This window comes from Brassica napus, chromosome A9 (genome assembly GCF_020379485.1).
Source record: "Brassica napus cultivar Da-Ae chromosome A9, Da-Ae, whole genome shotgun sequence".
NCBI classification, from domain to species: Eukaryota; Viridiplantae; Streptophyta; class Magnoliopsida; order Brassicales; family Brassicaceae; genus Brassica; species Brassica napus.
Genome location: NC_063442.1, coordinates 36984076 through 37008364, shown reverse-complemented (window position 1 = coordinate 37008364; position 24289 = coordinate 36984076). Strand labels below are relative to the sequence as shown.

General features: G+C 34.7%; 7 protein-coding genes across 11 annotated transcripts; 5 read left to right on the top strand and 2 right to left on the bottom strand.

The window, feature by feature from the left end:
• Window positions 1-2486: 2486 nt before the first annotated feature.
• LOC111200618 lies at window positions 2487-3447 on the top strand. The gene has a single exon (XM_022691837.2). The coding sequence runs from the start codon at window positions 2873-2875 to the stop codon at window positions 3272-3274; it is 402 nt and encodes a 133-aa protein (XP_022547558.1). The 5' UTR covers window positions 2487-2872; the 3' UTR covers window positions 3275-3447.
• Window positions 3448-4997: 1550 nt separating this feature from the next.
• Window positions 4998-7038, top strand: LOC111200360 (E3 ubiquitin-protein ligase ATL4). Of its 2 annotated transcripts, XM_022691231.2 has the most exons (2): window positions 4998-6513; window positions 6791-7038. In XM_022691231.2, the coding sequence occupies exons 1-2, from the start codon at window positions 5583-5585 to the stop codon at window positions 6838-6840; spliced, it is 981 nt and encodes a 326-aa protein (XP_022546952.1). In that variant the 5' UTR covers window positions 4998-5582; the 3' UTR covers window positions 6841-7038. The 2 variants fall into 2 exon arrangements, with proteins under 2 accessions (XP_022546952.1, XP_022546953.1); XM_022691232.2 differs by lacking the exon at window positions 6791-7038 and having other exon boundaries at window positions 5189-6679.
• Window positions 7039-7933: 895 nt separating this feature from the next.
• On the bottom strand, window positions 7934-9413 carry LOC111200359. The gene has a single exon (XM_022691230.2). It carries the CDS (start codon window positions 9038-9040, stop codon window positions 8222-8224), a length of 819 nt encoding a protein of 272 aa, XP_022546951.1. The 5' UTR covers window positions 9041-9413; the 3' UTR covers window positions 7934-8221.
• A 1412-nt stretch (window positions 9414-10825) lies between these two features.
• LOC106368403 (phragmoplastin DRP1E) lies at window positions 10826-14720 on the top strand. Its single transcript, XM_013808359.3, has 16 exons — window positions 10826-10962; window positions 11053-11209; window positions 11291-11354; window positions 11427-11534; window positions 11605-11706; window positions 11799-11849; window positions 11940-12001; window positions 12144-12234; window positions 12326-12390; window positions 12464-12658; window positions 12747-12866; window positions 12957-13027; window positions 13090-13315; window positions 13393-13443; window positions 13908-14303; window positions 14386-14720. The coding sequence occupies exons 2-16, from the start codon at window positions 11063-11065 to the stop codon at window positions 14512-14514; spliced, it is 1878 nt and encodes a 625-aa protein (XP_013663813.1). The 5' UTR covers window positions 10826-10962; window positions 11053-11062; the 3' UTR covers window positions 14515-14720.
• Window positions 14721-14901: 181 nt separating this feature from the next.
• LOC106365068 (probable UMP-CMP kinase 1) lies at window positions 14902-16588 on the top strand. 2 transcript variants are annotated; one of them, XM_013804523.3, is made up of 8 exons: window positions 14902-15029; window positions 15108-15172; window positions 15286-15340; window positions 15422-15539; window positions 15654-15810; window positions 15900-15980; window positions 16061-16168; window positions 16247-16588. In XM_013804523.3, the coding sequence occupies exons 2-8, from the start codon at window positions 15143-15145 to the stop codon at window positions 16313-16315; spliced, it is 618 nt and encodes a 205-aa protein (XP_013659977.1). In that variant the 5' UTR covers window positions 14902-15029; window positions 15108-15142; the 3' UTR covers window positions 16316-16588. The 2 variants fall into 2 exon arrangements, with proteins under 2 accessions (XP_013659977.1, XP_013659976.1); XM_013804522.3 differs by having other exon boundaries at window positions 15108-15194.
• Window positions 16589-17442: 854 nt separating this feature from the next.
• On the top strand, window positions 17443-18282 carry LOC106365069 (RING-H2 finger protein ATL5). The gene has a single exon (XM_013804524.3). The coding sequence runs from the start codon at window positions 17601-17603 to the stop codon at window positions 17994-17996; it is 396 nt and encodes a 131-aa protein (XP_013659978.1). The 5' UTR covers window positions 17443-17600; the 3' UTR covers window positions 17997-18282.
• A 591-nt stretch (window positions 18283-18873) lies between these two features.
• On the bottom strand, window positions 18874-23711 carry LOC106368404 (beta-glucosidase 30). 3 transcript variants are annotated; one of them, XM_048741321.1, is made up of 13 exons: window positions 23496-23711; window positions 21703-21772; window positions 21534-21589; window positions 21171-21246; window positions 20991-21068; window positions 20807-20894; window positions 20333-20707; window positions 20029-20246; window positions 19927-19961; window positions 19712-19814; window positions 19444-19552; window positions 19108-19357; window positions 18874-19075 (listed from the first exon to the last, which is right to left on the bottom strand). In XM_048741321.1, exons 1-13 carry the CDS (start codon window positions 23628-23630, stop codon window positions 18953-18955), a joined length of 1716 nt encoding a protein of 571 aa, XP_048597278.1. In that variant the 5' UTR covers window positions 23631-23711; the 3' UTR covers window positions 18874-18952. The 3 variants fall into 3 exon arrangements, with proteins under 3 accessions (XP_048597278.1, XP_013663814.2, XP_048597277.1); XM_013808360.3 differs by having other exon boundaries at window positions 18874-19357; window positions 23496-23710; XM_048741320.1 differs by having other exon boundaries at window positions 18874-19357; window positions 20991-21246.
• Between the last annotated feature and the right edge of the window lie 578 nt (window positions 23712-24289).

Here is a 24289-nt window from a genome sequence, read left to right as displayed (position 1 = left end):
CTGTAAAGAATTTCTTTTAAAGAAATACTATAATACATTGTACTTCAAAATAAGTTTGTTGTAAACATCATATTTGAGAAATACACTAAGTTGGATAAAATATTTTTTTTTTAATTTGAAATAAAAATGAATCTTTCTAACAAAATCTTTGTAATTTTTATTTTTGAAAATTAATCAGCTGAAATTTTTATTATCATTGAATATATAATTATAATACTATGTATAATTTTAAATTTTCATATATAAATCAAAACTAAAATAAACTTTAATTTCTAATTATAGTTTATGATAAATAATTTAAAATTAATTACTTTTTTATATACAATTTAAAATAATTCTGAAAATGTTTTTAAAAGATTTTGTTTAGAACTTTCTTTAAAAAAATCATTTGTATTCAATTATAAAGATGAATACTATAATATTATAATTACTTCATGTAAAATTTAATAAAATTTTAAGGAATGGTCCAAATTAAAACCAGTATATGGTTGAATCCATAGAAATGTATTTTAAAATATTATATATTTATCAGTACATTTTTGTTAACACAATATCTTAATAAATATTGATACATGTATAATGTATAACATAAATAATAATAATAACATGATTGATACATGTATAATGTATAACATAAATAATAATAATAACATGATTTTTTATTCGATTTTATTATTTGCATGGTGTAATTCTAACATGATTTTATTTGCATAATAAATATTAATTATTATTATTATTACTAATTAGATCATATGCAGGTATTAACTCTAGAATAATTAAATGTTATTATTATTAAGTATATTATAAATGGTTATATGCAACTATAATTATATATTGATGGAATAAATATATTTTCGAAATTATCCATATCTAATAACATTTTGATGAAATAAAAAGAGAATTAAATATCTTGTTAGGATATTGTTATGAAAATACAAAAAAAAAAAAATGTAAGCAACTTTCTAGGAATGGTCCATTTAAAATATCACACATTAAAGAAGTCATGACTTCTCTTTTAATAGTATAGATGCTTATCTTATAATATATAAGGGTTAAGTAAAGTCCATAGAAGAGTTAAGTAAAGTCCATAGAAGAGTTTCATTGAATCATGGATTTAAAGAAAGCCCACCTTAGGCTCAGTAGATGAAGAGAGATCGATTGCTCTCACAAATAAAAAGAACCAGAACATGCATTCATAGTATTGTTGGATTTATTCTCACGGTTTTAATGGTTGTTTGATGTGTAGGTGTGCCGCTTTCTTGATGTACATTATGATTGCCAAGAAGCCTTGTTTCTGCCTACTGATGGCATGTGAGCATATGTAGTAGAAGGTAATTATGGTCATCGTTTTATGATTGCTTGATGAATTATGTCTCTATGTCTTGTTTACATGTTTCAGGGACACAAGATCAGTGTCTGGAAATCTCACTTCATATCTAATAAATACTTTAGCATAATTAAATGTTTTGTTACGTTGATTGATCCTAATTTTATGTGGTGGTTGCTAATAGTAAAATGCAGACTAAGCTCAAGATTTTACGGTGAATTTGTTGGATTAAGCTTGACAATAGCTTGAAACGCAAACTATCCTAATCGTACCGAATTATGATTATCTAAAAGGTTTAAAAATATTAAAAGTGTTATTGCTAGTAGGATTAGGAGTTATCTAGTCTTATCGATGCATATGTTGTTGAAACATTTAGAATTGTGTGAATGATTGAGTTTTGGTTTTTGAATATTGATGCAAATAGATATTTGAAATTATCCAAATATCTATTCATTTCTTTTATAATTATTCTTTTAGGGTTAATGTTTTCTTATATATAGTCTTTTAATTTTATGGTTGTAGTCAGTTTTTGATTGATTCATAAAGTTGAAAATTTTCTCTTTTGATCTCAACGAATTTAAAAAATATTGATCTTAAAAAATTTTAGACTGAATAAAATCTTTATATTATTCTAATTTTCCGAGTATTTTAAAATCAATGGATCCCTAATTCTATTTTATAAAATTTCCGCTACATCAAATGTGATCATCAACAAACTCCAAAACATTTTTAAATTCACTAACTAATTCTTCGTATTACAAAAAAAAAAAGCGTAATAAGTCATGATATTATTCGATTTGGGAGATCATGTTTATAGATATAAGTTCCAGTCTGTCTGTCATAAAGAAAATGCTTTAAAATGAACAAATAAAACGACTTACATACTGAAGTATCTTCATTTTAGTTGACAACAAAGTCGACTATTTAGACTTAACATAGACAAATAATGAAAATCAAGGGCAGTATATCTGGTCAGGTTATATAAATATAAATATATATATATATATCGAAATCTATATTTTTAAATCTTTATGTTACTTGAATGACACCAATTTTGTTGTTCATCATAAAAAAATTAGGGCTGAAATTAAATTGAGCATCTATTAATTGTCAATTGCAAATTGCAATCATCTTAAACTTTTTTTAAAAATACTATAATTCTATTAAAAAAAATTGTGAAAGTGAAACTAGGTAATTAGGATAAGATTATCTAAATATTTTCATAGAATTATCTAGATAACTATAGATATTTAAATTCTCAGATTTAGTGTCATCCAAATTTATAAGAATCATCCAAGTAGTAAGAAATCTTCTTCTAAATAATAAAAAAAATTGTTTTTTCTTTCTTTTCTATTGGAGATAATTACTCCATATTTTCTAATTGTTATTGTTTTAGATAAGCTTTATCTTTAGCCTATCTTTTATCCCTTTAACTTGGGGTTTACTACTTTGTGAGTATATATACTCATCGTTTGACATTGGGAGTCATCGGCTGAATAAATTGTATAATCGCGGATTACGATCGGATCTCGCGGCTGAGAGAACATGGTGATGACGGATCCAAAAACGGAGACTTCATCCGATTCCAAACCTCGAATCGAGGAAGCGCCGTTAGAGAAACTTGGAGATTCTTCAACTGTTTTGGACGATCCAGTGGAATCCAGATCTCCAAAGGAAGAGGAAGAGAAAGAAACGTTCGGGGTTTGTGTGGAGGAAGCTAAGAAGAAGAAAGAAGATATCGTCACCAAGTGTAGGGAAGTCTCTACTACCTTGTGTGAATGTGTGGATGCTCACTTCGATTATTACGAGCCTATTCTTATAGTGGCGAAAGTTTTTGAAGAAGAGACGAAGAAGGAGATGGAAGCCGAGAAGAACAAGGTCCAAGAAGAAGACATCTCTGAAGAGGAAGAAGCTAGCTCAGGGTTGTTGACTAAGAGTATAGGTTAACTTTTTTAATGGTTTGTTTGCTTATCAATATTGGATTTTGGGGATAAAAGTTATGTTGTTAGATTCAAAAACTACTTACAACTCTTGTTTTCTTTTCTTGTTTCCTAAGCTACTTCCTCATTTGAATGTGTTTTGTTTCTTATGAAACAGACAAGGTCATATATTTTTGCTTAGTGATTGATTCTGGTTCCAGCATTTTTCTACTAGGTCTGAAGATCAAGTTGAAAGTTGACTTGTGATTGCTTGATTGTATTTATGTCTCTATGTCTTGTTTACATGTTTCAGGAGGATACATGCCAAGATCAGTGTCTGGGAACCTCACTTCATATCTTACAAATACTTTAGCATAAATGTGTTGTTATGTTCATTGATCCTAATTTTATGTGGTGATTGAACATACAGTGAAATTCAGACCAAGCTCAAGATCTTACGTCGAATTCTCTTTAGGTTCTTTTGATTCATGATCTGTTCGTTTTGTCTGTAGACTAGGCTTCACCCTTTGACTTTGAGACTTTGAGCCAGGGAGCTAAGAAATCGTTTTTTTTCTCTTCCTTTTTTAGGTTGTAGATTAGAAAAAGAGGAACATGCTTAGAGTGCAATACAAGTAAAGTATACAAGATCGAGTAAACAAATTGATTTTGGAAAGGAAATATTTCATGGTTTAGATGATTAAAAGTAGCTAGGTTGTCTGTTTTAATGAATTTGTTGTCCTTTCAGGAATGCAGACACAAGAGCACACCACCATGTTTCTTTCATTTCCTCATTACATTAGTTCACTTAAATTCTCTCTAACGTTTTAAAAATTTATACTGAATCTTAGCAGCTATGTAGACCATTCGAAAAAACATTTTCTTTCAATCGAGTAATCGAACACCGACAAGTTTGGCTATGCCTTTGTATGATTCGTCAACATCGAGATTGATGGTTTAATATTGATTTAAGTTATTTTAGTGGCAAATCAGATATAAACCTTCCAGACAGATTGTATCTGCATGCAGTTTCACGTATTTGGTGGCATAGTTTCTGGATAGCTTGATGTATCTTCATATTGTATAATCTATGTGTATTACTAAAAATATGAGACCTTAATGGAGTATGGAGGCTTGCTACGAACGTGCAACTGCAACCTTAATTTACGCAAAACATTACAGATGCAACCCCCAAAAAACAATAATATCCAATCAGTACTGTATCCAATAATGAGTAGTCATGTGTCTTTGTACGTCCATCAGTCCATGCATTACGTGATGGACTTAATATTACAAATGGCATTCTGATTTTGCATAATAAAAGCTGTGTTCACATGTTCCCTGCGTAGTCGTATTAATTTTAAGCCAACCAACTTTGTGGAATTCATATAGTATACTGTTTTCGTTTTGTCTCGTACCGAAATTTCTTTAAAACAACTGAAAATATATGAATTAACTAAGGTTCTGTGTAATATAGAATGTTCTATAACTATTCATATGATTTACAAACACAAAGAAGATATATATGTTTCACCACAATGTTATCGTCCTTTAAGCATTTCCTATTAATCAATGGATTAATTCTGATTAAACATTTATTGTACAGTTGTACGTGATACTAGTTTGAATCTTAAACCCACTTAAACCGGTTTACTTTCTTGAGGCTTGGTTTCGTTCACGCAACGAGACAAACTTTTTTCCGGGTTCTATTGCATAATAAAAACCTCGGATTTTGTAACACTTGGCAGAGAACTTAGTAATGGATTTCGGAAAAGGATAGTGTGAAAAACAATGATAGCCATGACATATTTTTATATAAAAAGCAACATAAAGTTTAAACAATAATCATAAGAATCGGCTAAAATGTCAAACTAGTATCGATCTGTTTTTAAACTCAACAAGGTAAGCATAAAGGAAAAAGACTCAAGATATGATACCAAAACCTCCAAATAAAAAAAGAAACACAAAAGATAACTAACTGTATCCATTAAGTCACAACATATATAACCTATAGTAGCTAATTCACATTGAGAGCTAACAAGTGAAAATCTCATTCATTTGATTTTAACTTTGTGGTAGTTTCATAGTATTAAATATCGACACAGGTGGAGAGTTAGTTCGGTAACATTTACTTCTCTGCTCCCACATTCCCAACGTCCCCTTCTTTATAAATACGTCCTCAATATATACATACAAGACCGGTCCATGACCCTCACGTGACTCTCACGGGTCTTCTTCCTTTCTTAGTTTCTTCTTCCACCGCCATCAATACAAAATTACAAACAGTTTTTTTTTTTGTAACTTCAAAAATTACAAACAGTTCTCTCTCACAAAAGAGAATGGACTCTCACATCAACCCTAGCCATGGCGGAAACTCTTCTTCTCTCGACAGTCTCAAACCAAGCGTACTAGCCACCATCATCATCCTTCTCATCACTCTCCTCGTCTCCGTCTCCATTTGCGTCCTCCTCCGCTGCCTCAACCGCTGTAACCACCACCACTCGCCTCTCTCTCCGTCTCCCTCCGATTCCCTCCGATTCTCCACTCACCGAGTCTCTCCCGAAACAGAACGATCCTCCTCTGTGCTCGACTCGCTCCCGATTTTCAAATTCTCCTCCGTCACTCGCCGATCTTCCACCTCCTCTAACTCCAGCGACTGCGCGGTTTGTTTATCGAAGTTCGAACCGGAGGATCAGCTTCGTCTTCTGCCTCTCTGTTGCCACGCGTTTCACGCGGATTGTATCGATATCTGGCTCGTGTCTAATCAAACGTGTCCGCTTTGTCGCTCTCCTCTGTTCGCTTCCGATTCCGATCTGACGAAGGCTCTCGGCGGCGGAGAAGGAGATAACAGTTTCCGTCTCGAAATCGGATCAATCAGCCGCCGCAACGACGGTCCGATTCCGGATTCCGACGATCAGCACCGGTCTTACGCAATGGGATCGTTCGAGTACATAGTCGACGACGTCGAATCCGAAATCTCGGAGTCTAATTTCAATCAAACGCGAAAACAGGAAGACGCGCCTGTGGAGGTTACTGCGTCTAGTTATAATCCGTCCGCGTTTGAAGCGAGTTTGGCGGGAGAGATAGGTAACGAAGGTTCTAGAAGCTGGCTTAAGGATTACGTGGACAGACTCTCGCTTGGTATTTCGTTTAGAAGCTCTGATAGGTTTTTTACTGGGAGCAGTCGTCGGAGCGAGGAAATGACGGTGGTGGATTTGGAGGCGAATCATGCCGGAGAAGAGATAAGTGAGCTTTTCCGGTGGTTCTCAGGTATGTGATGTGAGTGTGACTCCGAATGACTATCAAATTTTATTCATTTACTTGGTTCGAAAGAAAAGAAACAGAGCCCTTTTGCTTTTGGTTTGTACATGTATTAAACAGTACTCAAGACTGTCTAATTCGGTATACTTGTTTTTAAATACTACTATTGTATATAGAGGCAAGTAGCACCAAGTTTCTATGAGATAATGATCTAGCCCAAACCCAATATCCTAAATTTGGCCCAATATTTGGGGAACCCAGTTTCTGACACAATGATTGGTTTCAGAAACGCTAACGCAACATATTGCTAAAAGGTCTCTTCTCTTGTCCGTCTAGCATTTGGAGGAAGAAGCTATGCTTGCTTATCTTTTGAGTCTGACAGGAAATGTTACGCTTTGAAAAGAACGGCATGTGTGTAATAATGTCAAGCTGAGGGATCAGCTTCCAACTTTGGCTTCTCCGTTGATGTGATGAAAGCTTTATACCATTCAAATACGTTTATAAACTTATAATAGCCAGAGTTTTAGTTCAGTTTATATTCATCTCACAATGCCATTTTAAAGTTCTTACAAAACATAAGTTAAATCAGTTCAAATGATTGCAAAGCTCGAGAGAGAGAGAGAGAGAGTGACAAACAAGAATATAAAAACTAGAAGAAAACGGCAAGAGCAGTGTGATTAGGACACGCCAACCGAATTCAAATCTCAGGGACCCTCTCTTACATTTAAGCGCTTGGGTTATTGGCAACTTTTATAAAGTTGATATGAAACACTTCAATGTATTAAAAGTCTACAAAAGATAATGAGACTTTTGTCATAATAAGTGATTATATAGCTTTGTAGGTCTATGTATTGAAGTGGACTAGAGAGGAGCAATTGTGGAAACCAAGATAATCTTTTCTACGTGAAGACAAAAACAAAGTCAAGACTCAAAACTGTCGCACTCTTGACTCTCTTAACAGAAACCCATCGTTCAAAATTCAGTTAATTTCAAAATTTTAACTGCCGCAGTACTAATTACAGTACTGAATGATTAGTTTAATAACCTTTGACCATATCAACATAGATCGACTAGCTAGCCTGGTTCCGTTCTATAATTTCTTGTACAGGTCTCACCGGAGCCCAATATGGTACGAACTACTAAGAATGTAGCTCTGGTTTGATCTGGTTCGGTCAGTTGTATGGATTAGACTGCAGTTTACAATCAGAAGATAAATTAGAAATGGAGTTTGTCTGTTTTGACAAATCGTAGTCATATATGCTAAAACATATGATTATATCTTTGGTCAACTCCTAAGAAAAATGGATTAATCGGATCAGGCTTGCAACACGATTATCCGATAACGTTTGAGTACATTAATATAGATGACATCATGAACTAATTTCAGTAGAATATCAATGGTATGATCATAGTCTTTTAATTTGTACACTTAAGAAAATTATTTTTCATAAGAACAATATAATATGACATACATTGCTTCTCCTAACATCCCAAGAACAAAGACTTTGCTCCATCTACAATTTTTTTTTCAAAAAAAAACATAATACTACAAAAGTGAAGAAACCCTAGCGTCTTTTAAACTATTTTCAATCTGATTATTCACCAAATAAAAAGCTTGATTTTGTAAAAAAAAAATCCATCAAATCTTTAGTAGTTACGAGGATACACACTTAAAGGCGCTAAGTCAAACATTTGACCAAACCTGCCCACCAATAACTCAACGGCGGTGATTAACTCTACCTATATCCACAAGCTTCTTCGATCTATTCGCGCAAAACGACGCCGCTTCTGCTATATGCGGCTTTTCCGGCGCCGTTAACTCACCGCCACTTCCGTTAAACTCCGACGGAAATCTAATTTTCCGTTTAAACGGACAGTTAGGACTAGCTCTCACCAACGGACTCAAACAGAAACCCATCCCCGAAATGCTCCTCCCTATCCCCGCCGCAATATTCCTCCTCCCCGGAGTTTTCATCGCCGGAGTTCTTCTCGGTTCGTTTTCCTCCTCTTCTGCTTCCGTATCTCTCGCCGGCGACATCCCTCGACAGTACACTCGCTGAGGTCTACGGCTGGAGATCACGTCCTCGATGTAACACGCGGTGGGTTGCTTCTTGGAGAGAAACGACGAGATCCACGACCGAGACGACGACGAGGACGAGCATGAAACTCGAGACTTGGTATCGGAATCGAAATCGTCAGATCTAGCTCTGAACAGACTAGAGAGTCTCGAAGCTTTACCGCTTCTCGGTTTAGAGGACCGGTTCGATTCGAAGTCCTTGCATGAGAATCCGGTATCCACCTGAGGAGTGGTGATGAACCGGCGGTTTACTCCTCCTCCTCCTCCGGCGTCGGATTTTCTACGGGCCACGTAAGGAGAGACAGAGCGAGGGAAAATCAGATTGTTAGGTTTACGCGATTGATTATCGTCTTCTGTGACGGCGGCGGAAGCGGCGAGGGAGAGGAGACGTTCACGGAGGCAAGAAGCGCAGACGCCGGCGGTGCTGCTGAGATCGACGGTGTGTCTTTTACACCTCATCGGAGGAGAACGGAAGAGAGAAAGATGATGTTTTTGGAGATCGGAGAGAGGAGATGATATGGCTGAGAGTTTCGCTGTTATAGTGATGTGACAACCTGTAAAGGGGAGAAGAAAGAAGCAGAAGATCTGGCTGGTGGTAAAGGTTTTGGCTTTTTATAAGAAGATCTCTCTGTCTTAATAAGATAGAGAGAGAAATGACTCGGAGGAGAGAGAATGCATTCTCTGTCGGGATCAAGAGTCCAGAGATTGAAAGTATTTTATTTTATGAAGCTATTTGAAGTTTTGTAATGTAAAGCACAACATTTAGACAGAACATCACCATCGTGTCCAACATTTATCTCTATTTTTTTACGATTTGTATACCAATTACGTGTTTAGGTCAGTAATTAGACCAATTACGTGTTTAGGTCAGTAATTAGCATTTATATCAGTTTAGTTAAAAAATTGCATGATTTATGACAAATTATACAAACTTTTAAATTTAATTACCAAATTTATAAAAAGATCTATTATTCAGAACTTTTTATATAAAAAGATTACAACAAGTGAATGATTCTACAATTTAATCATCCCAAAATGTTTCACATTTGACATTTAGTTACTTACAATCAATTTAAATTTAATTATTTTATGATAATTATTTAAAGGGCAATTGTCAATAATAGCACCTTTTGAAGTTTATGTCTCAAAAATAGCACTAGAAGGAGAAAGTCACAAAAATGACATTCATTAAAGGGTAAAATATCCCTAATACCCTTGGTTTAAAATTAAATAAACAAATAAAAATAAATAAAAATAAATAAAAAAAAAAAAAAAATAAAAAAAAAATAAAAAAGAAATTTTTTTTATAGTTCAGATTATATGGTTTTAGATTCGAAATTTTTATAATTTTATTTTTGAAAATTTTTTTTTTTTGGAATTTTCTTTTTATAATTTAAAAATACTTTTTGAAACTGTTTTTAAAATTTTTATTTTTTATTTTAGTATTTATTTTTTATAAAATTTTAAAACCTAATTCCAAAACCCCACCCCTTAACTCTAAACCCTAAGGTTTGGATTAATTAACCCAAATGGTATAAGTGTATATTTACCTCTTTAATGAAACCTATTTTTGTGACTTTGAGCCTTGAGTGCTACTTTGGGAACAAAAACTTGGTTTGGTGCTATCCTAGTCTTTTTCTCTTATTTAAACAGTTAACGCTATTATACTTGATTACTTGTTAGGTTCTGCTTCTGGCAGAAGGATAAATCTCATCACTCATAGTTGACCTTGCTTTAAATTTTTATCGGACCAATACCATTGGATTTGAATGGGATGTGTAGTGATTACCTCAGCCACTGACTTTTAAAACAGCACTTGAATGAGGATATATATCCAATCCAATGCATATACAGAAAGATAACAACAATTAAATAAGAAACCTAAAAGGGAAGCATGTGACGATGGCTGGTAGAAGCCGACAACTATTAGGTGAAAACGAGCCATCTTCGTTTCCCACATCACACGAATGTTCGTCCGTTTCTTCAGCTACTTTCCACATGGCCTCACCCCAAACCTCATCCTGGGCCTAAATTTACAATTGGGCTTTAAAGCCTTTTCCCGAGTCTTCCTTGTTTATTGGGCCTTCTAAATCCAACCACTAGTGTCCAGGGCCTCCAAGCTTTCCGACAGATTCTGTAATGTGTGGGTCCACGTGGAACTTCAAAATTCGAAAATTCGAACGCGTTTCAATAAAAAAAGGAGCAAAAAGACAATATGCACTCACACAATCTTATCTTCATTCCATTATTTAAAGTTGGAAGCAGACCGTACCGGACTAAACCGAACCAGAGAAGCACATACACCATTCCTTAGCTCGTAGACAGCGTGTCCAAGCGACTGTACCCGACCGAACCAACCTTGTAGAACCATAGAGAGACAGGTCTGTTGGCGAATTTCAAAGCAATTTTATGGTATTTCTGAACTGAAATTTCGTCTTTAGAACTTTGAATTTCTCAATTTGAAACGATAGGAGAAGGAGGATGACAACTATGGAGAGCTTGATTGGGTTGGTTAACAGGATACAGAGAGCATGTACTGTTCTCGGTGACTACGGTGGTGGAACTGGAGATAACGCATTCAACTCTCTCTGGGAAGCTCTTCCAACCGTCGCAGTCGTCGGTGGTCAGGTGAATTTCTCTGGTCCAAGTAGCTTTGACTTCTTCTTCCTCTGTTTCAATCTGTTGACTCTTTCAACTTGTTTTTTGCAGAGTTCTGGAAAGTCTTCGGTTCTTGAGAGCATAGTTGGGAGAGATTTTCTTCCTAGAGGATCCGGTTTGTGAATTTTTTTACTCTTGTAAGTATGGCAGAGAGCTTTGATTTTGAGAAAGGAAGTGTTTGGTGTAGGTATCGTTACGAGGCGTCCATTGGTGTTGCAGCTGCATAAGACAGAGGAAGGAACAGAGGAGTATGCAGAGTTCCTCCATCTTCCCAAGAAGAAGTTTATAGATTTTGGTATGTATCCTTAACATTAATGTATGAATGTTCTGTTCCTTGTCGTTTGACTTTTGGTTGATGATGGCAGCTTTGGTTCGGAAGGAGATTCAAGATGAGACTGATAGGATCACAGGGAAGAGCAAACAGATATCTCCAGTTCCGATTCACCTCAGTATCTTCTCTCCTAATGGTCTGCTTTTTATCACAACCTGTACAACTTCCTGTAAGGCTTTTACACTTTTGTCTGGAACTAACTTTGATGTTTGCTTTCTTTGGAAACAGTTGTGAATCTGACCCTCATTGATTTACCCGGTTTAACCAAAGTTGCTGTTGGTATGATTCTCTTATCTCTTGGTTGGGTTTTTAATTTCTTTACTATTTGCTGGCTGTATGAAACTTATTGACACTATCTTTGATTTTTAGAGGGACAGCCGGAAACAATTGTTGAGGATATTGAGTCCATGGTTCGGACATACGTTGATAAGGTGAGTTAGTTTGTAAACATTTCACAAACGTAAGACCCATATTAAAAAAACCTTGAGTAGTAGTACTATATGCTTTTCATTTTATAATTATACAGATACTTTTTTCTAGTTCCTTATTTGGGTTGTTCTGTTTGTTTTGCAGCCCAACTGTATCATACTAGCTATATCTCCTGCCAATCAAGACATAGCTACATCAGATGCAATCAAGCTCGCCAAAGAAGTAGATCCAACAGGTTTGTTTTGTTCTTCTGTTGTAAATGCATGTTGCACTTTTGCATCAACTTTTGTATTTTGATAATGAGATAAAGTTTTTGATCATCCCAGGCGAGAGAACATTTGGTGTTCTTACAAAGTTAGACCTGATGGACAAAGGAACTAACGCATTAGAAGTAAGCACCTCTTCATCTTTTGAGTGTTACATGACTTTGTTCCTAACCAGTAGTAATGTTTTGCCTTAATAAGGTTCTTGAGGGAAGATCATACAGGCTGCAACATCCTTGGGTTGGGATAGTGAACCGTTCCCAAGCAGATATTAATAGGAATGCTGACATGATGCTTGCTAGACGCAAAGAGCGAGAATATTTTGACACCAGTCCTGACTATGGTCACTTAGCCAGCAAGATGGGATCAGAATATCTCGCAAAGCTGCTCTCTAAGGTGCTCTTGATATTTTATCATACAATTTTTTTTTCTAATTTGATTGGTTCTCATTTTCCATATGATCTTTGTCTTTTTTATTCTGCAGCACTTGGAGTCTGTTATCAGGTCTCGTATACCAAGCATCCTATCCTTAATAAACAAAAGCATCGAGGAGCTTGAGAGAGAGTTAGACCGATTGGGTAGGCCTGTTGCAGTTGATGCTGGGGTGAGTACTTTCTCTATACGAAACCATTTCTCTTCTTCTTCTTTTCTGTGTGCTTAATTCTGTTGGTCTCACTCTCACTCTCACTCTCAGGCTCAACTTTACACTATACTGGAGATGTGCCGTGCATTCGATAAGATCTTTAAAGAACATCTTGATGGAGGGTAAGCATCCTCTTACTGTTTTGAAGTTTCCACCAGTTGCTTATTAATGCTGACATTTGTAGGCGTCCTGGAGGTGACCGTATCTACGGAGTCTTCGACAACCAGCTCCCAGCTGCACTTAAAAAGCTTCCTTTTGATCGCCATCTTTCTCTACAGAGTGTGAAGAGGATAGTCTCTGAAGCAGATGGTTATCAGCCTCACTTGATTGCACCAGAACAAGGTTATCGCCGTCTTATTGAAGGGGCGCTAGGTTACTTTAGAGGTCCAGCTGAAGCTTCTGTGGACGCTGTAAGCTCTTTCTACACCCTTCACTTTCAGTTTTTTTTTATATATAGAGGAACCATAATGAGTTTTGTGTGCTTCAGGTTCACTTTGTCTTGAAAGAGCTTGTAAGGAAGTCAATTGCAGAAACTCAGGTGAGAGTCTTTTTCCTTTATGAACTAAGAAAGGATTTTACTGAATTAAGTCTCTAGGCCTGCGTATTTTGTCCGAACCAGCCTAACCGAACCGAATTTTTTGGTTTTTCGGGTACGGTTTTGGAGTTTGGTTTAGTTCGGCAGAGTTTTGAAAAATTATTCGGTTTTGGTACGGTTTTCAAAAAAAAAGAAATTTTTAACCGAAATTAGCCGGGACAGCCGAAGAATTAACCAAACTAACTAACCAAATAACTGAATTTAATTGAAATAACCGAATTAAACTGAAAATATCGTAAACAAAAAAAGTCGGTTATTTTCAGAAATAAAATTAGAAACGGAAAAACTAAATGAAAACCAAACCGAACCAATTTTTTCCGGTTCACTTCGGTGGGAAATAAACCAAAACCAAAAATACCTGAACCGGAACCACATGCCTAAATCTCTCTGTGATGGCGAAAATGCAGGAGCTAAAGCGTTTCCCTTCACTTCAAGTGGAGCTAGCTTTAGCAGCCAACACCTCCTTGGAGAAGTTTCGTGAAGAAAGCAAGAAGTCCGTTATTCGTCTTGTTGAGATGGAGTCTGCTTATCTAACAGCTGAGTTCTTCAGGAAACTTCCTCAAGAAATGGAAAGACCAGTGACCACCAACAGCAATAACCAAACCGCTTCTCCTTCACCCGCAACACAAGACCTATACGGAGATGGACATTTCAGAAGGATAGCGTCAAACGTGTCTGCGTATGTCAGCATGGTTTCAGACACGCTTCGTAATACCATCCCGAAAGCTTGTGTTTACTGTCAGGTTAGACAAGCCAAGCTCGCGTTACTCAATTACTTCTACAGTCAGATCAGCAAGAGAGAGGTAAATTAAAGACTATATACTAAAGAAATAAAATGTCTCAAGAAGTGTTTTGGATTCAAAACTTTATATGTTATGGTTACAGGGGAAACAGTTGGGACTGTTGCTAGATGAAGATCCGGCTTTGATGGGGAGGAGACTAGAGTGCGCTCAAAGACTTGAGTTGTATAAGAAAGCCAGAGATGAGATTGATGCAGTTGCTTGGGTGCGGTGAAGAGAGCTGAAGTGTGTTGAGTGAGTGTCTGATGATGGTTTTTGTGATTAGAAAACTATTAACTTCGTGTGTTTGTTTATAAAGTTCGTTGGACTTGTAATATGTTCGTTGACTATGTCCTTTTGTATGCAAGTTATTATCATCTGATTCATCAGACCTTTGTAATATAAACTTCTCGTTTCTATTTAAAAACGCGTTGCCGTTTATTTAAAAACGCGTTGCCGTTTCACTTCGGAGACAGTAGACTGCGCGCCGTTGGAACAAACATTTGGACGTTTTATCAAATGTCATTGAAAACACTGTGTCGTCTGTCGGTAGAAGTAGGGGACTGCGCGCCATTTTAGTTATAGCAGGTTTTTTAGACAGCGTACCGTTTCTAACAGGGAACAGAACGGTAGAAGTTCCAAGAAGGCTTCATCTTCTTCATTACTTTCTTCTCCTCTGTTTACTTTGAAATTTCTTCAGGACTTGTCAAACTGCTGCGTGATTCACGGTCGCATCTCTGTCGATTCCAGGTAATTTTCAGTATCTTTGGTGTGAACATGCAATCATGGAAACTTTATATTGACGTTCTTGCATATTGATTCACGCAGATAGTATCAGTTGGATCAGAGGTAGTAGATTTATCATGGAAACTTCTGTTGATGCTCCTATCAAGGTATCTTTCTCGCCTGTATACGGTATACCCCCAGTTTAATTGTCACTTTTGCTTAAAATTCAACGATATCAACAAAAAAATAAAAAAAATTCAACGATATCTTTGGGTTACAGGACAAACATGAAGAAAGTCCTAGGTGGAAGAAATCAACAATTGTTTTTGTGTTAGGTAGTAATTCCACTCTATGTAACCATGCTTTACATTCTCTCTGATCATGCATGATGGTTGGTTGAATGGTTTTGAGTTTAGGTGGTCCTGGAAGTGGAAAAGGTACTCAGTGTGCTAATGTTGTCCAACACTTTAGCTATACTCATTTGAGTGCTGGTGATCTTCTTAGAGCAGAGATTAGGTCTGGTTCTGAATTTGGGTAAGTGAACTCTCAAATCTCAAACTTATTGCTGAATAATAGTAATACTCCCATAAAGTAAATCTTGTTCTTGCTTTACGGTTATGTCTTTTCTTTCTGTGTGGATTGTTTCAGAGCCATGATCCAAGGCATGATTGCTGAGGGGAGAATTGTGCCGTCCGAGATTACGGTGAAGCTTTTGTGTAAAGCTATGGAGGAAAGTGGCAATGATAGGTTCATCATTGATGGTTTCCCTCGCAATGAAGAAAACCGAATAGTATTCGAAAATGTTGTAAGGGTCATCTTCCATCTCTTTAAATTTATTTTTACATGTTGTGGTAAGCCTTGGTTTAATAATACCTTTTTTGTGGAATTGAATAGGCTAAAATCGAGCCTGCTTTTGTTCTGTTCTTTGATTGTCCCGAAGAAGAACTAGAGAAGCGCATTATGAACAGGAACCAGGTTGGTTTCTTTTAACTGAAAAATGATATCTAGTTCGAGTCCCATTACTTGTTAATCAAGTTGTGTCTTGGTCGTGCAAGGGAAGAGAAGATGATAATCTTGAGACGATAAAGAAGCGATTTAAAGTGTTTGTAGAATCCACCCTCCCTATTGTTAGCTACTACGAATCTAAAGGAAAACTTCGAAAGGTTAGAGTTCAATTCTCATCCATGATCATTTTACCATCACACGTTGTTCCTGATCCTCTTGTTTGTTGTTTACTCAAGATTAATGCTGCAAAACCGAGCGAGGAGGTTTTCGAGGAAGTGAAATATTTATTTGCATCTGAAACTTGACAAGGTGAAGCTTGTGCACGTTTCATACAAACAGTGTTTGGTATATTCCTCTTAGATAATTATTATCACTGTTTGGTTTTGCTTACGTTGGCATCGCAGACTAGTTATCGCCGAACAAAACAAAAACAGAGACTTTCACATGTCCCGTCGTATACGTAATTAGGATTTACAAATTTGTGCTTATTAAGTAATGCTAGTATCTCTACGTATAACGTGTTCCCTTTATGATATAACCACATTTTCGTTGTAATAAATAACATTTTGTTAGGAACTTGTCAGGCTCAGTTGACTTATGATAAATCAAGTTTCCTAATCCGCAAAGTAGCCTGACTAGAAGCAAAAGGATCTTTACATAGACTTGCCATTATGATCACGCATCCACTTGATGACATGAAAAAACCTATTGTTACGTGCCCAGAGCCAACATTTTAAGAAACTTGTAGCCAATGGCTACCGTAAAAAAAAACTTAAAATATCGCCATATCGAATCACGACCGTCCATTTTATCAAGGATACTACTACTACGTTCATACATGGCATTAACTTACGTATAATATAATACGTATATAGAGTTATTCTTGGGTTCACCCTCTAAGGTGAACCTCTAGATTCACCAACCAATAGGATTTCATTATTTCAAATTTGATATCTTTTAAAAAAAAAAACAAAATATTGTCAAGATATATTATGTTTTTAAAATAAAAAAGTTAAAAAAATTAGAAAAAATAGTAGTTAGAGAAAAACGAATTAAAAAAAATAATATTTTTATCGTCGTCAGCAAAACACTAAATCCTAATCCCTAAACCCTAAATCATAAACCCTATAAACCCTTGGGCAAATTTTAAACCCTTGGATAATTCATACTCTAAATAAAAAACACTAAATCCTAAAACCCTAAACCTTAAACCCTTGAGTGTTTAGTGTTTTTGATTTGGAGTTTAAGATTTATCTAAGGGTTTAGGGTTTACCTAAGGGTTTAGGCTTTAGAGTTAAGGGATTAGGGATTAGGATTTAGGGTTTAGTATTTTGCTGAGGACGTTAAAATATATATTTTTTAATTACTACTTTTTTAATTTATTTATTTTTACCTTTTTATTTTAAAAATATAATATAACTTATAGCTTGAGAAAATATTTTGTTTCCTTTTTTAAAAGATTTTGAATATGAAATAACACAATCCTATTGGCTACCCTAGGGGGTGAACTCAAGAATAAGTCTAATATATATACACTGCAAAAAGAGCTTCTTGTTCCTTTTTCAATGTAAACCCTGTTTTTTTTCTTGAATGATGTTAGCTCAATCTGTGTTTACATTCTGCGAAGTCATCACCGTTTCCATTTTCGCCGTCTTCTCTCTTCGTCTCCTCCTAAGGTTCGTCACACGTCCATGGCGTCGCCACAGCACCTTCACGTTCCGCAGCCGCCAGGAGATAAAGACGGTGAACGATCATTTGTCTCCGCCGTATTGCGCCGTCTGCATGCAAGAGGCAGAGGAAGGAGACAAGATGAGGAGATTGGCGATTTGTAGTCACTGTTTCCACACAGACTGTATCGATACATGGTTTTGTGAGATGACGACGTGTCCGTTGTGTAGAGCTGAGATTCCGCCTTTACCTCCGGTGAATCCTCTGCTCTTACTGTTTGTTTCTGCCGGTGTACTCGATTTGTTCAGCAACAAATAGTTCTGATGAAACCATCACCGTCTCGACGCGTAGCGTAGCCCTCTAGCTAATCTCGAATTATATGTTTCTTAATTATATGTACAAAATGTTGGCAGACCTCAGACGTGTTAGATTTTCTTTTGATCATACTACTTTGCCTAACTCCACCACGACTAAAAATAATTGTAAAAAAAAGTTGAAATAAACTTTATCAAAAAATAGTTTGATATATTTTTGCTTGCTTAGCTGTAAAGTAATTAATTCAAGTATTGTATGCTAGCTAAATCAAAATAAATGATTAATCAAAGTACTCTACGTTTTCAATAAAATACAAAATAGAAACGCAAAACTGAGTTCTCTGATATTTACACGTCTATACTCTATACTGCATGAAAACGTATTTAAAATACGTCAGCCAATAGGTTGTTGCCACATCGTATAGAGAAAGAGAGACACTTGGTCACGATTCAGGACCAGTTTCCCTACTTTCGAAAATTGGAGGGCAGTGAGTTTGGCTCTACCTGAACGGAAGAAAATCAAAATCTATTAAAAAGTAAAAAACATAGATCCTACTTTGTTTGTTTCTGGTGTACTTAATAGTAGTACCTCGGATCGTTTGCTTTCGTTTTCCACTTTGATCCAGTGTTTTGAACAAGGGATAAGTTTTGTTGACAAAAGAAAAAAAGTAGAAAGCTACAAGTTTTTTCTCCCATTATTGCTTGTGTCGTTTTTGACTTTGATATAAGTGTTCATAAAGCCACAACTAGACCATGTGACATGGTCCATATCAATCATGTGATCCAACCTTTTACTATAGGAAAAAGTTGAAGTTGTGGTACGATGACTAATTTGCTAGCAGTATGAAATATTACCCAAAAGACGTATGTTGTTTTAAAAATTGAAATAAAATACTATTTATATTCTTTCATTTCCTTCTGAAAAATGTTTGCACATATTCAACCATAAGGGTTCTAAAATCAATAAATTGACGTTGGATAAGTAGAATCAAATGAACATCGATTTTGCTCTTCATCTCTCGTGGATTGGTTCGCCGCCATGAAAGATACAAAAAATCCCGCTGATTCATCAAAACTTACTTGCTCATGCAAAGTCTTTTTTTTTTTTTTTGAACAAGCTCATGCAAAGTCTTATTTCCATAAGAACGTGACTTCTCATGTGACACCTCTTTCACTTCTTTAGTCTCTCCGTTCGATCTATTAAGGAACCGCTTAAACCATTTGACCGAGTCTTTTGGATAACGTTTGAGACCATTGACAAAGTCAACATAGTAAAGACCAAATCTAGCAGTGTATCCATGTTCCCATTCAAAGTTGTCCATCAATGACCATGCATAATATCCTCTTACGTCACACCCGTCTTCCCTGTAACCAGATTATAACTTTTGTCAATAACAACATATGATTTAAATTGAAACGCATATAGATTGTGAGGAAGATCAAGAACTAACACTATAGCTTTATGAAGTTGTTGGAAATGTTTGTCATGGTACTCAATCCTAAATGTATCCTTAAGAATCTCTTCTCTTGGCCTTGTACCATCGTCGTTTTCGTTGATTCCTGCAATTTATAATCAACGTCATGAGTAATTACGTCTACATTCATATTCCTAATTAGCATATACAAATAATTAATAACGTTTCAGAGTTTCTAGTTAACAGAATAAAATACTAAAGAAGTTTTCTAACCATTTTACACCAAAAAAAAAAGTTTTCTAACCATTTTCTTTAATGTAGACCGGCATGTTGTTGTATCTATCTTTGATATAATTTAGAACTTTCCGCAAGCCCTCCGGGTATGACAATATTAATCCCCTTTCATCCTGAAGAGAAAAATAATACAAATCGTAGGATCGATGTGAGGAAGGTGAAGGATGATATCTAATGTTTGTTCATTTAGATATCAATTGTTATAAAGAAGAAGTAAGCACGTACCCCAGGTCCGATGATGTGGCCACTGTGGTTAGTCACTGTTACAGATAAAGATATAAACATTGTTTAGTTTACCATCTAAGAATTAGCATAATGTTTACGTACGTTTCCATTCGACGTAATGATCAGTTTTGAACCGAGGCTTTGCTGGATCGATGTGAGGAAGGTGACTAGCGAAACGCGCTGTATAGTAATTTATTCCAACAAAATCTGATGATTTTTTCAGCATGTTTGATTGTTCCACGGTAAATGAAGGCAACTTTTTCCCCGCATATTTTTTTACTATCTCTGGATAATCTCCATGAATCACTGGATCAAGATGCCTATAAACACAGATAATCAAGATTAATACATATTGACGAGGAATGTAAACATATTTATTTTAAATTGTTTTGTTTAGATAACTTACCATCCAAATTCAAAAGCAAGAGCTCGTTCAGCTGCTTCTTTATCATCGGTAGAGTCAGAATGATATGGCTCAAACCATCTTGGTGACAAAACTATCCCAATTTGACCATCAGCTGAAGTCTTTTTACATTTTCTGAATTCATCTACTGCAGCGGCATGAGCTAGAAGAACGTTGTGCGAAACAATGTAAGGCTCAGTACTCGAATCACCAGCGTGACACTTCTCGCTTACCCATTTGGAGCATCGTCCAGCCGCCTTGTTACCTTGGTCGTAACCCGCAATAGTCATAATGTACGGCTCATTGATCGTTGTCCACATTTTAACTTTATCTCCAAACTCTTCGAAACAAACTTTTGCAAAATCTCGAAAATCTTCGCTGTTTTTGATTAAAAAGAGTCATAAAATAATAAAATCAATCATATATGTAACTAAAATGGTATATTTAGTATATTATATTTATTTTAACTAGGCTTACACAATTTTAGGGCTTAAAAAGCCACCATATTCGTCCTCCAAAGATTGTGGATGGTCCCAGTGGTATAGTGTCATTGAAGGTTGTATGTCTGCACGTTTGTTAAACCATAAGATCATTTTTACTGTGTTAAATTATAATCTTTCTTTTATTAAATTTAACCTTACTAGTAAAATAATGATCCTACCATTAGCAAGAAGTTCGTCGATAAGATCCTTGTAGAATTGTACACCTTCTTTGTTTACTCCATCCTTTAGCTTTCCACCTGTAGATAATTGGGAATTTACCACATAAATAACTCGTATGAGTGACAAAAAAAGTTTAATAGTAATGAAAATATAACTATCAATAAAACCAAAAAACTTACTGGGAATTAATCTGGCCCACGAGATTGAGAATCTGAAAGCGTCCATGTTTAGCTCCTTCATCAACTTGATGTCATCCTGTTTTTTTTTGTTCGTTAGTCATATAATGAAACAATATAATATTAAATCAACCAAAGCAAAAACGATAACTATATACGGGTCCAAATACAACGTACCAACTCTTACGTAAGTAAATTAACTTACATGAAACGTTATTTACATTTTAACTTGTTACTACAAAGTAGAGAAGACATGAAAATATTACTTTATTTACTTCACAAGATATGATAGTTAGATTTATAATAAGAATGATTCTAGCTACTGATACGTGTTTTAGAATGGAGGAGTTTGGTTATAGAACGTACCTTATAACGGTGATAAAAATCAATTGCTACATCCGCGTTATGCATTTTGGTCCTCTCTGTAGTCAAAGGTTTTAGTTTCAGTCAAATAATTAAATTGAAATATGGTCTTGTTCGTACGTATAAAGAGTGTTAATCAAATCCGGCCGCAAATTATGGTTTCCGGACAAACCTGGGTAAGTGCGGCTGAAGTGGTCCCATATAGCTGGAGACTTTCCACCTTCAGATGTTGCTCCTTCGTACTGTATAAATAAAAACAAACCAAAAAGAACATTAATTTAATAGAAAAGGCGAAAGCTATTTTGGAATGACAAAACATAGTCTTTAGACGTCAGCAAATAAAATAGAGAAATTGCCACAAATATCACATTCATAGTACAACTTTTCATGTTTACACTCACTTTTAATGAAGAGTAAAATACAATTATACTTTTAGGGTTAACTAATCTAGACTTAGAGTTTAGAGTTGAGGGGTGGGGTAGGGTTTTTGGAATGTGAAATTTAAGATTCTAATAAATATATAAATACTTAAAAAATATATAAATTAAAAAAAAAATAGTTGTCAAACATAATTTTTGTTTTTTAAAAAGAAATTTGAAAAAAAAAAAAAAAATTCGAAAAAAATTCAAAAAAAAAATTTTATAAAAAATTTCGAATTTGAAAAAGTATAATTCGAAAACATAAAAAAAATTTACATTTTTTTTTACATTTTTTTTTACTTTTTTTTTATTATATATATATAAATAACAAAGGTATAAGAGTCTTTTGCTACTTAATGAATAAAGTATTTTTGAAAATGTCTCATTAGTGGTGGTAAAAATGAAAAGTGATATCATGAAAGTGATAAACATGTAATTTCCCAATAAAATAGTTGCGTTTCCTCGTAGTAAAAATTGAAACTCGAACAACTTTTTCTCTCATTCAAATCCATAAGTGCAGATGTGTTATAATTAAAGTTTACGTTCTAACTTGTTTCTTAAACAAGGTAAAAAAGAGGGCATATGTTTTGTAATGTTGATTCAAATCATTTTTCAATTAAACAAAAACAAATAGTTTGAACATTATTTTATTACCCTTGTAAATTGAACGTTCAAACTATTTGTTTTTCTTTAGTATAACCAATTAGGAGTGGCACGGAGCGGAAAATAATCTAAATTTTAGTATTTGTGATTTGGTTCTTAGTTTACGGATATTTGATTTTTTATATGTTTTGTTTCAAAAAATACGGATATCCGTAAATTTTTGCGGACGGATGTTTACGAGGATATTCGTACACTTTGTTCAATACAAGTAAAATCTTGCAAAATTATGTTTTCAAAAAAGATCTTTTACATAATTTAAAACAAAAAGGTGAAAAATTAGTGAAAATATATGTTCCGTAAATTTTTAAAATTATTTAATCTTTTATAAAACATAAAATTTTGGAATTTTTTTTATCAATATTTATATTTGTTTCTTAATTTAATACATTTATAAATAATTTTATAAATGAAATTATTAAAATTATATGTTAAAATAATAATTATATAAATTATACCCTTACAAATCTCTATTTAATTGTAGATATACTTCTATTTGTAGAAAAACCGGAGCGCAGGGAATATCCGACCATGGAAATTTTATTATTTGTGATTTGCTTCATTTTTAATAGATATTAATTTTTAATATTTGGTTTGCTCCAAAAACTTACGGATATCCAAATTTTTAGAATCGAATCAAAATGAATAACGAATCGAATCAAATTTAACGAATAAAATGTTCAGCCTATAACCAATAGATTGTGATCATCAATAATATCGGAAATATAAATTTAGTGTCAAAATTTTATTTAAGAGCAAAAAATACAGAACTTCAGAAGAGTTTTATCGTTAAAATATTGAATAACAGAATGATATTATCAAATTGTGATTTTATAATAATATTGATTGATAAAATCACATGAAATTTTGCCCATTAAAAAATCACCTGATACGCAGAAGCAGCCGTTCCAAAAATGAAACCATCTGGAAAACTATGACGATCTAGTATTCGAGAATCAATTGTCTCTGCAAACAATGAGATTACCGAAAGGATGATGAAAAAACGATATCCCCTAGCCATTTTTATCGCTCTTTTTTATTTTTGGTTTAGTCTTTATTTTTGTTTTGAGATTTCAAAGTGGTGTATTGAAGAGAGATTTACTCTACCTCGTCTTTCTTATATAGAGATTTTCCTCGGCCAGTAATAGACGTCATCTACGTGGAAATATTTGGACATATATATCATATGAAGAGATATCTGATAGTATTTCTAATATATTCCCGGTGATTTCTTTCCAGTTTAAGACTATTATGCAGAATAAGTCAAGATTCCATTCTTGGTCCTTAGATTTTACTTATTTTGGTACTACTAACTAAATGTCAGGAGCTGTTTTGTCCATCATCATCTCTGAATGTGTGCCCGTGATCACTGCTAACGTTCACCATTGTCTCTTCATGATTCAGATATGTATATATGCCTATGCTATATATGCGTCTAAGCTGATTTTGGCGTTGAATGTAGTTAAAATCGTGGATTCGTTCACTGTTAACATATCCTGCGTCTGCGAAGACTGCATGTACTCCGAGGTACGGTTACATTTTCACGTGTACGTAATGTTCCACCTCTTTACGCGTTCGCTCTATTGTCGGCTTTATGCATAACGTAGACCATATTGGATTTTTTTTTAATTCTTTTTTTTTTGGGCTGAGTCATGTTAATCTTATCTTGAACCCTTTTTG

Coding starts and splice junctions, on each gene's coding strand:
- LOC111200618 (XM_022691837.2), top strand. CDS start 2,873: ATGGTGATGACGGATCCAAAAACGGAGACTTCATCCGATTCCAAACCT.
- LOC111200360 (XM_022691231.2), top strand. CDS start 5,583: ATGGACTCTCACATCAACCCTAGCCATGGCGGAAACTCTTCTTCTCTC. Junction 6,514..6,790: donor GCTTTTCCGGTGGTTCTCAG/GTATGTGATGTG, acceptor GATTGGTTTCAG/AAACGCTAACGCAACATATT.
- LOC111200359 (XM_022691230.2), bottom strand. CDS start 9,040: ATGAGGTGTAAAAGACACACCGTCGATCTCAGCAGCACCGCCGGCGTC.
- LOC106368403 (XM_013808359.3), top strand. CDS start 11,063: ATGACAACTATGGAGAGCTTGATTGGGTTGGTTAACAGGATACAGAGA. Junction 11,210..11,290: donor TCGCAGTCGTCGGTGGTCAG/GTGAATTTCTCT, acceptor TGTTTTTTGCAG/AGTTCTGGAAAGTCTTCGGT. Junction 11,355..11,426: donor TTTTCTTCCTAGAGGATCCG/GTTTGTGAATTT, acceptor TGTTTGGTGTAG/GTATCGTTACGAGGCGTCCA.
- LOC106365068 (XM_013804522.3), top strand. CDS start 15,159: ATGCTCCTATCAAGGTATCTTTCTCGCCTGTATACG. Junction 15,341..15,421: donor AACAATTGTTTTTGTGTTAG/GTAGTAATTCCA, acceptor TTTTGAGTTTAG/GTGGTCCTGGAAGTGGAAAA. Junction 15,540..15,653: donor AGGTCTGGTTCTGAATTTGG/GTAAGTGAACTC, acceptor GGATTGTTTCAG/AGCCATGATCCAAGGCATGA.
- LOC106365069 (XM_013804524.3), top strand. CDS start 17,601: ATGATGTTAGCTCAATCTGTGTTTACATTCTGCGAAGTCATCACCGTT.
- LOC106368404 (XM_048741320.1), bottom strand. CDS start 23,630: ATGGCTAGGGGATATCGTTTTTTCATCATCCTTTCGGTAATCTCATTG. Junction 21,773..23,495: donor CGGCTGCTTCTGCGTATCAG/GTGATTTTTTAA, acceptor TTATTTATACAG/TACGAAGGAGCAACATCTGA. Junction 20,708..20,806: donor TTTTTAAGCCCTAAAATTGT/GTAAGCCTAGTT, acceptor AATCAAAAACAG/CGAAGATTTTCGAGATTTTG.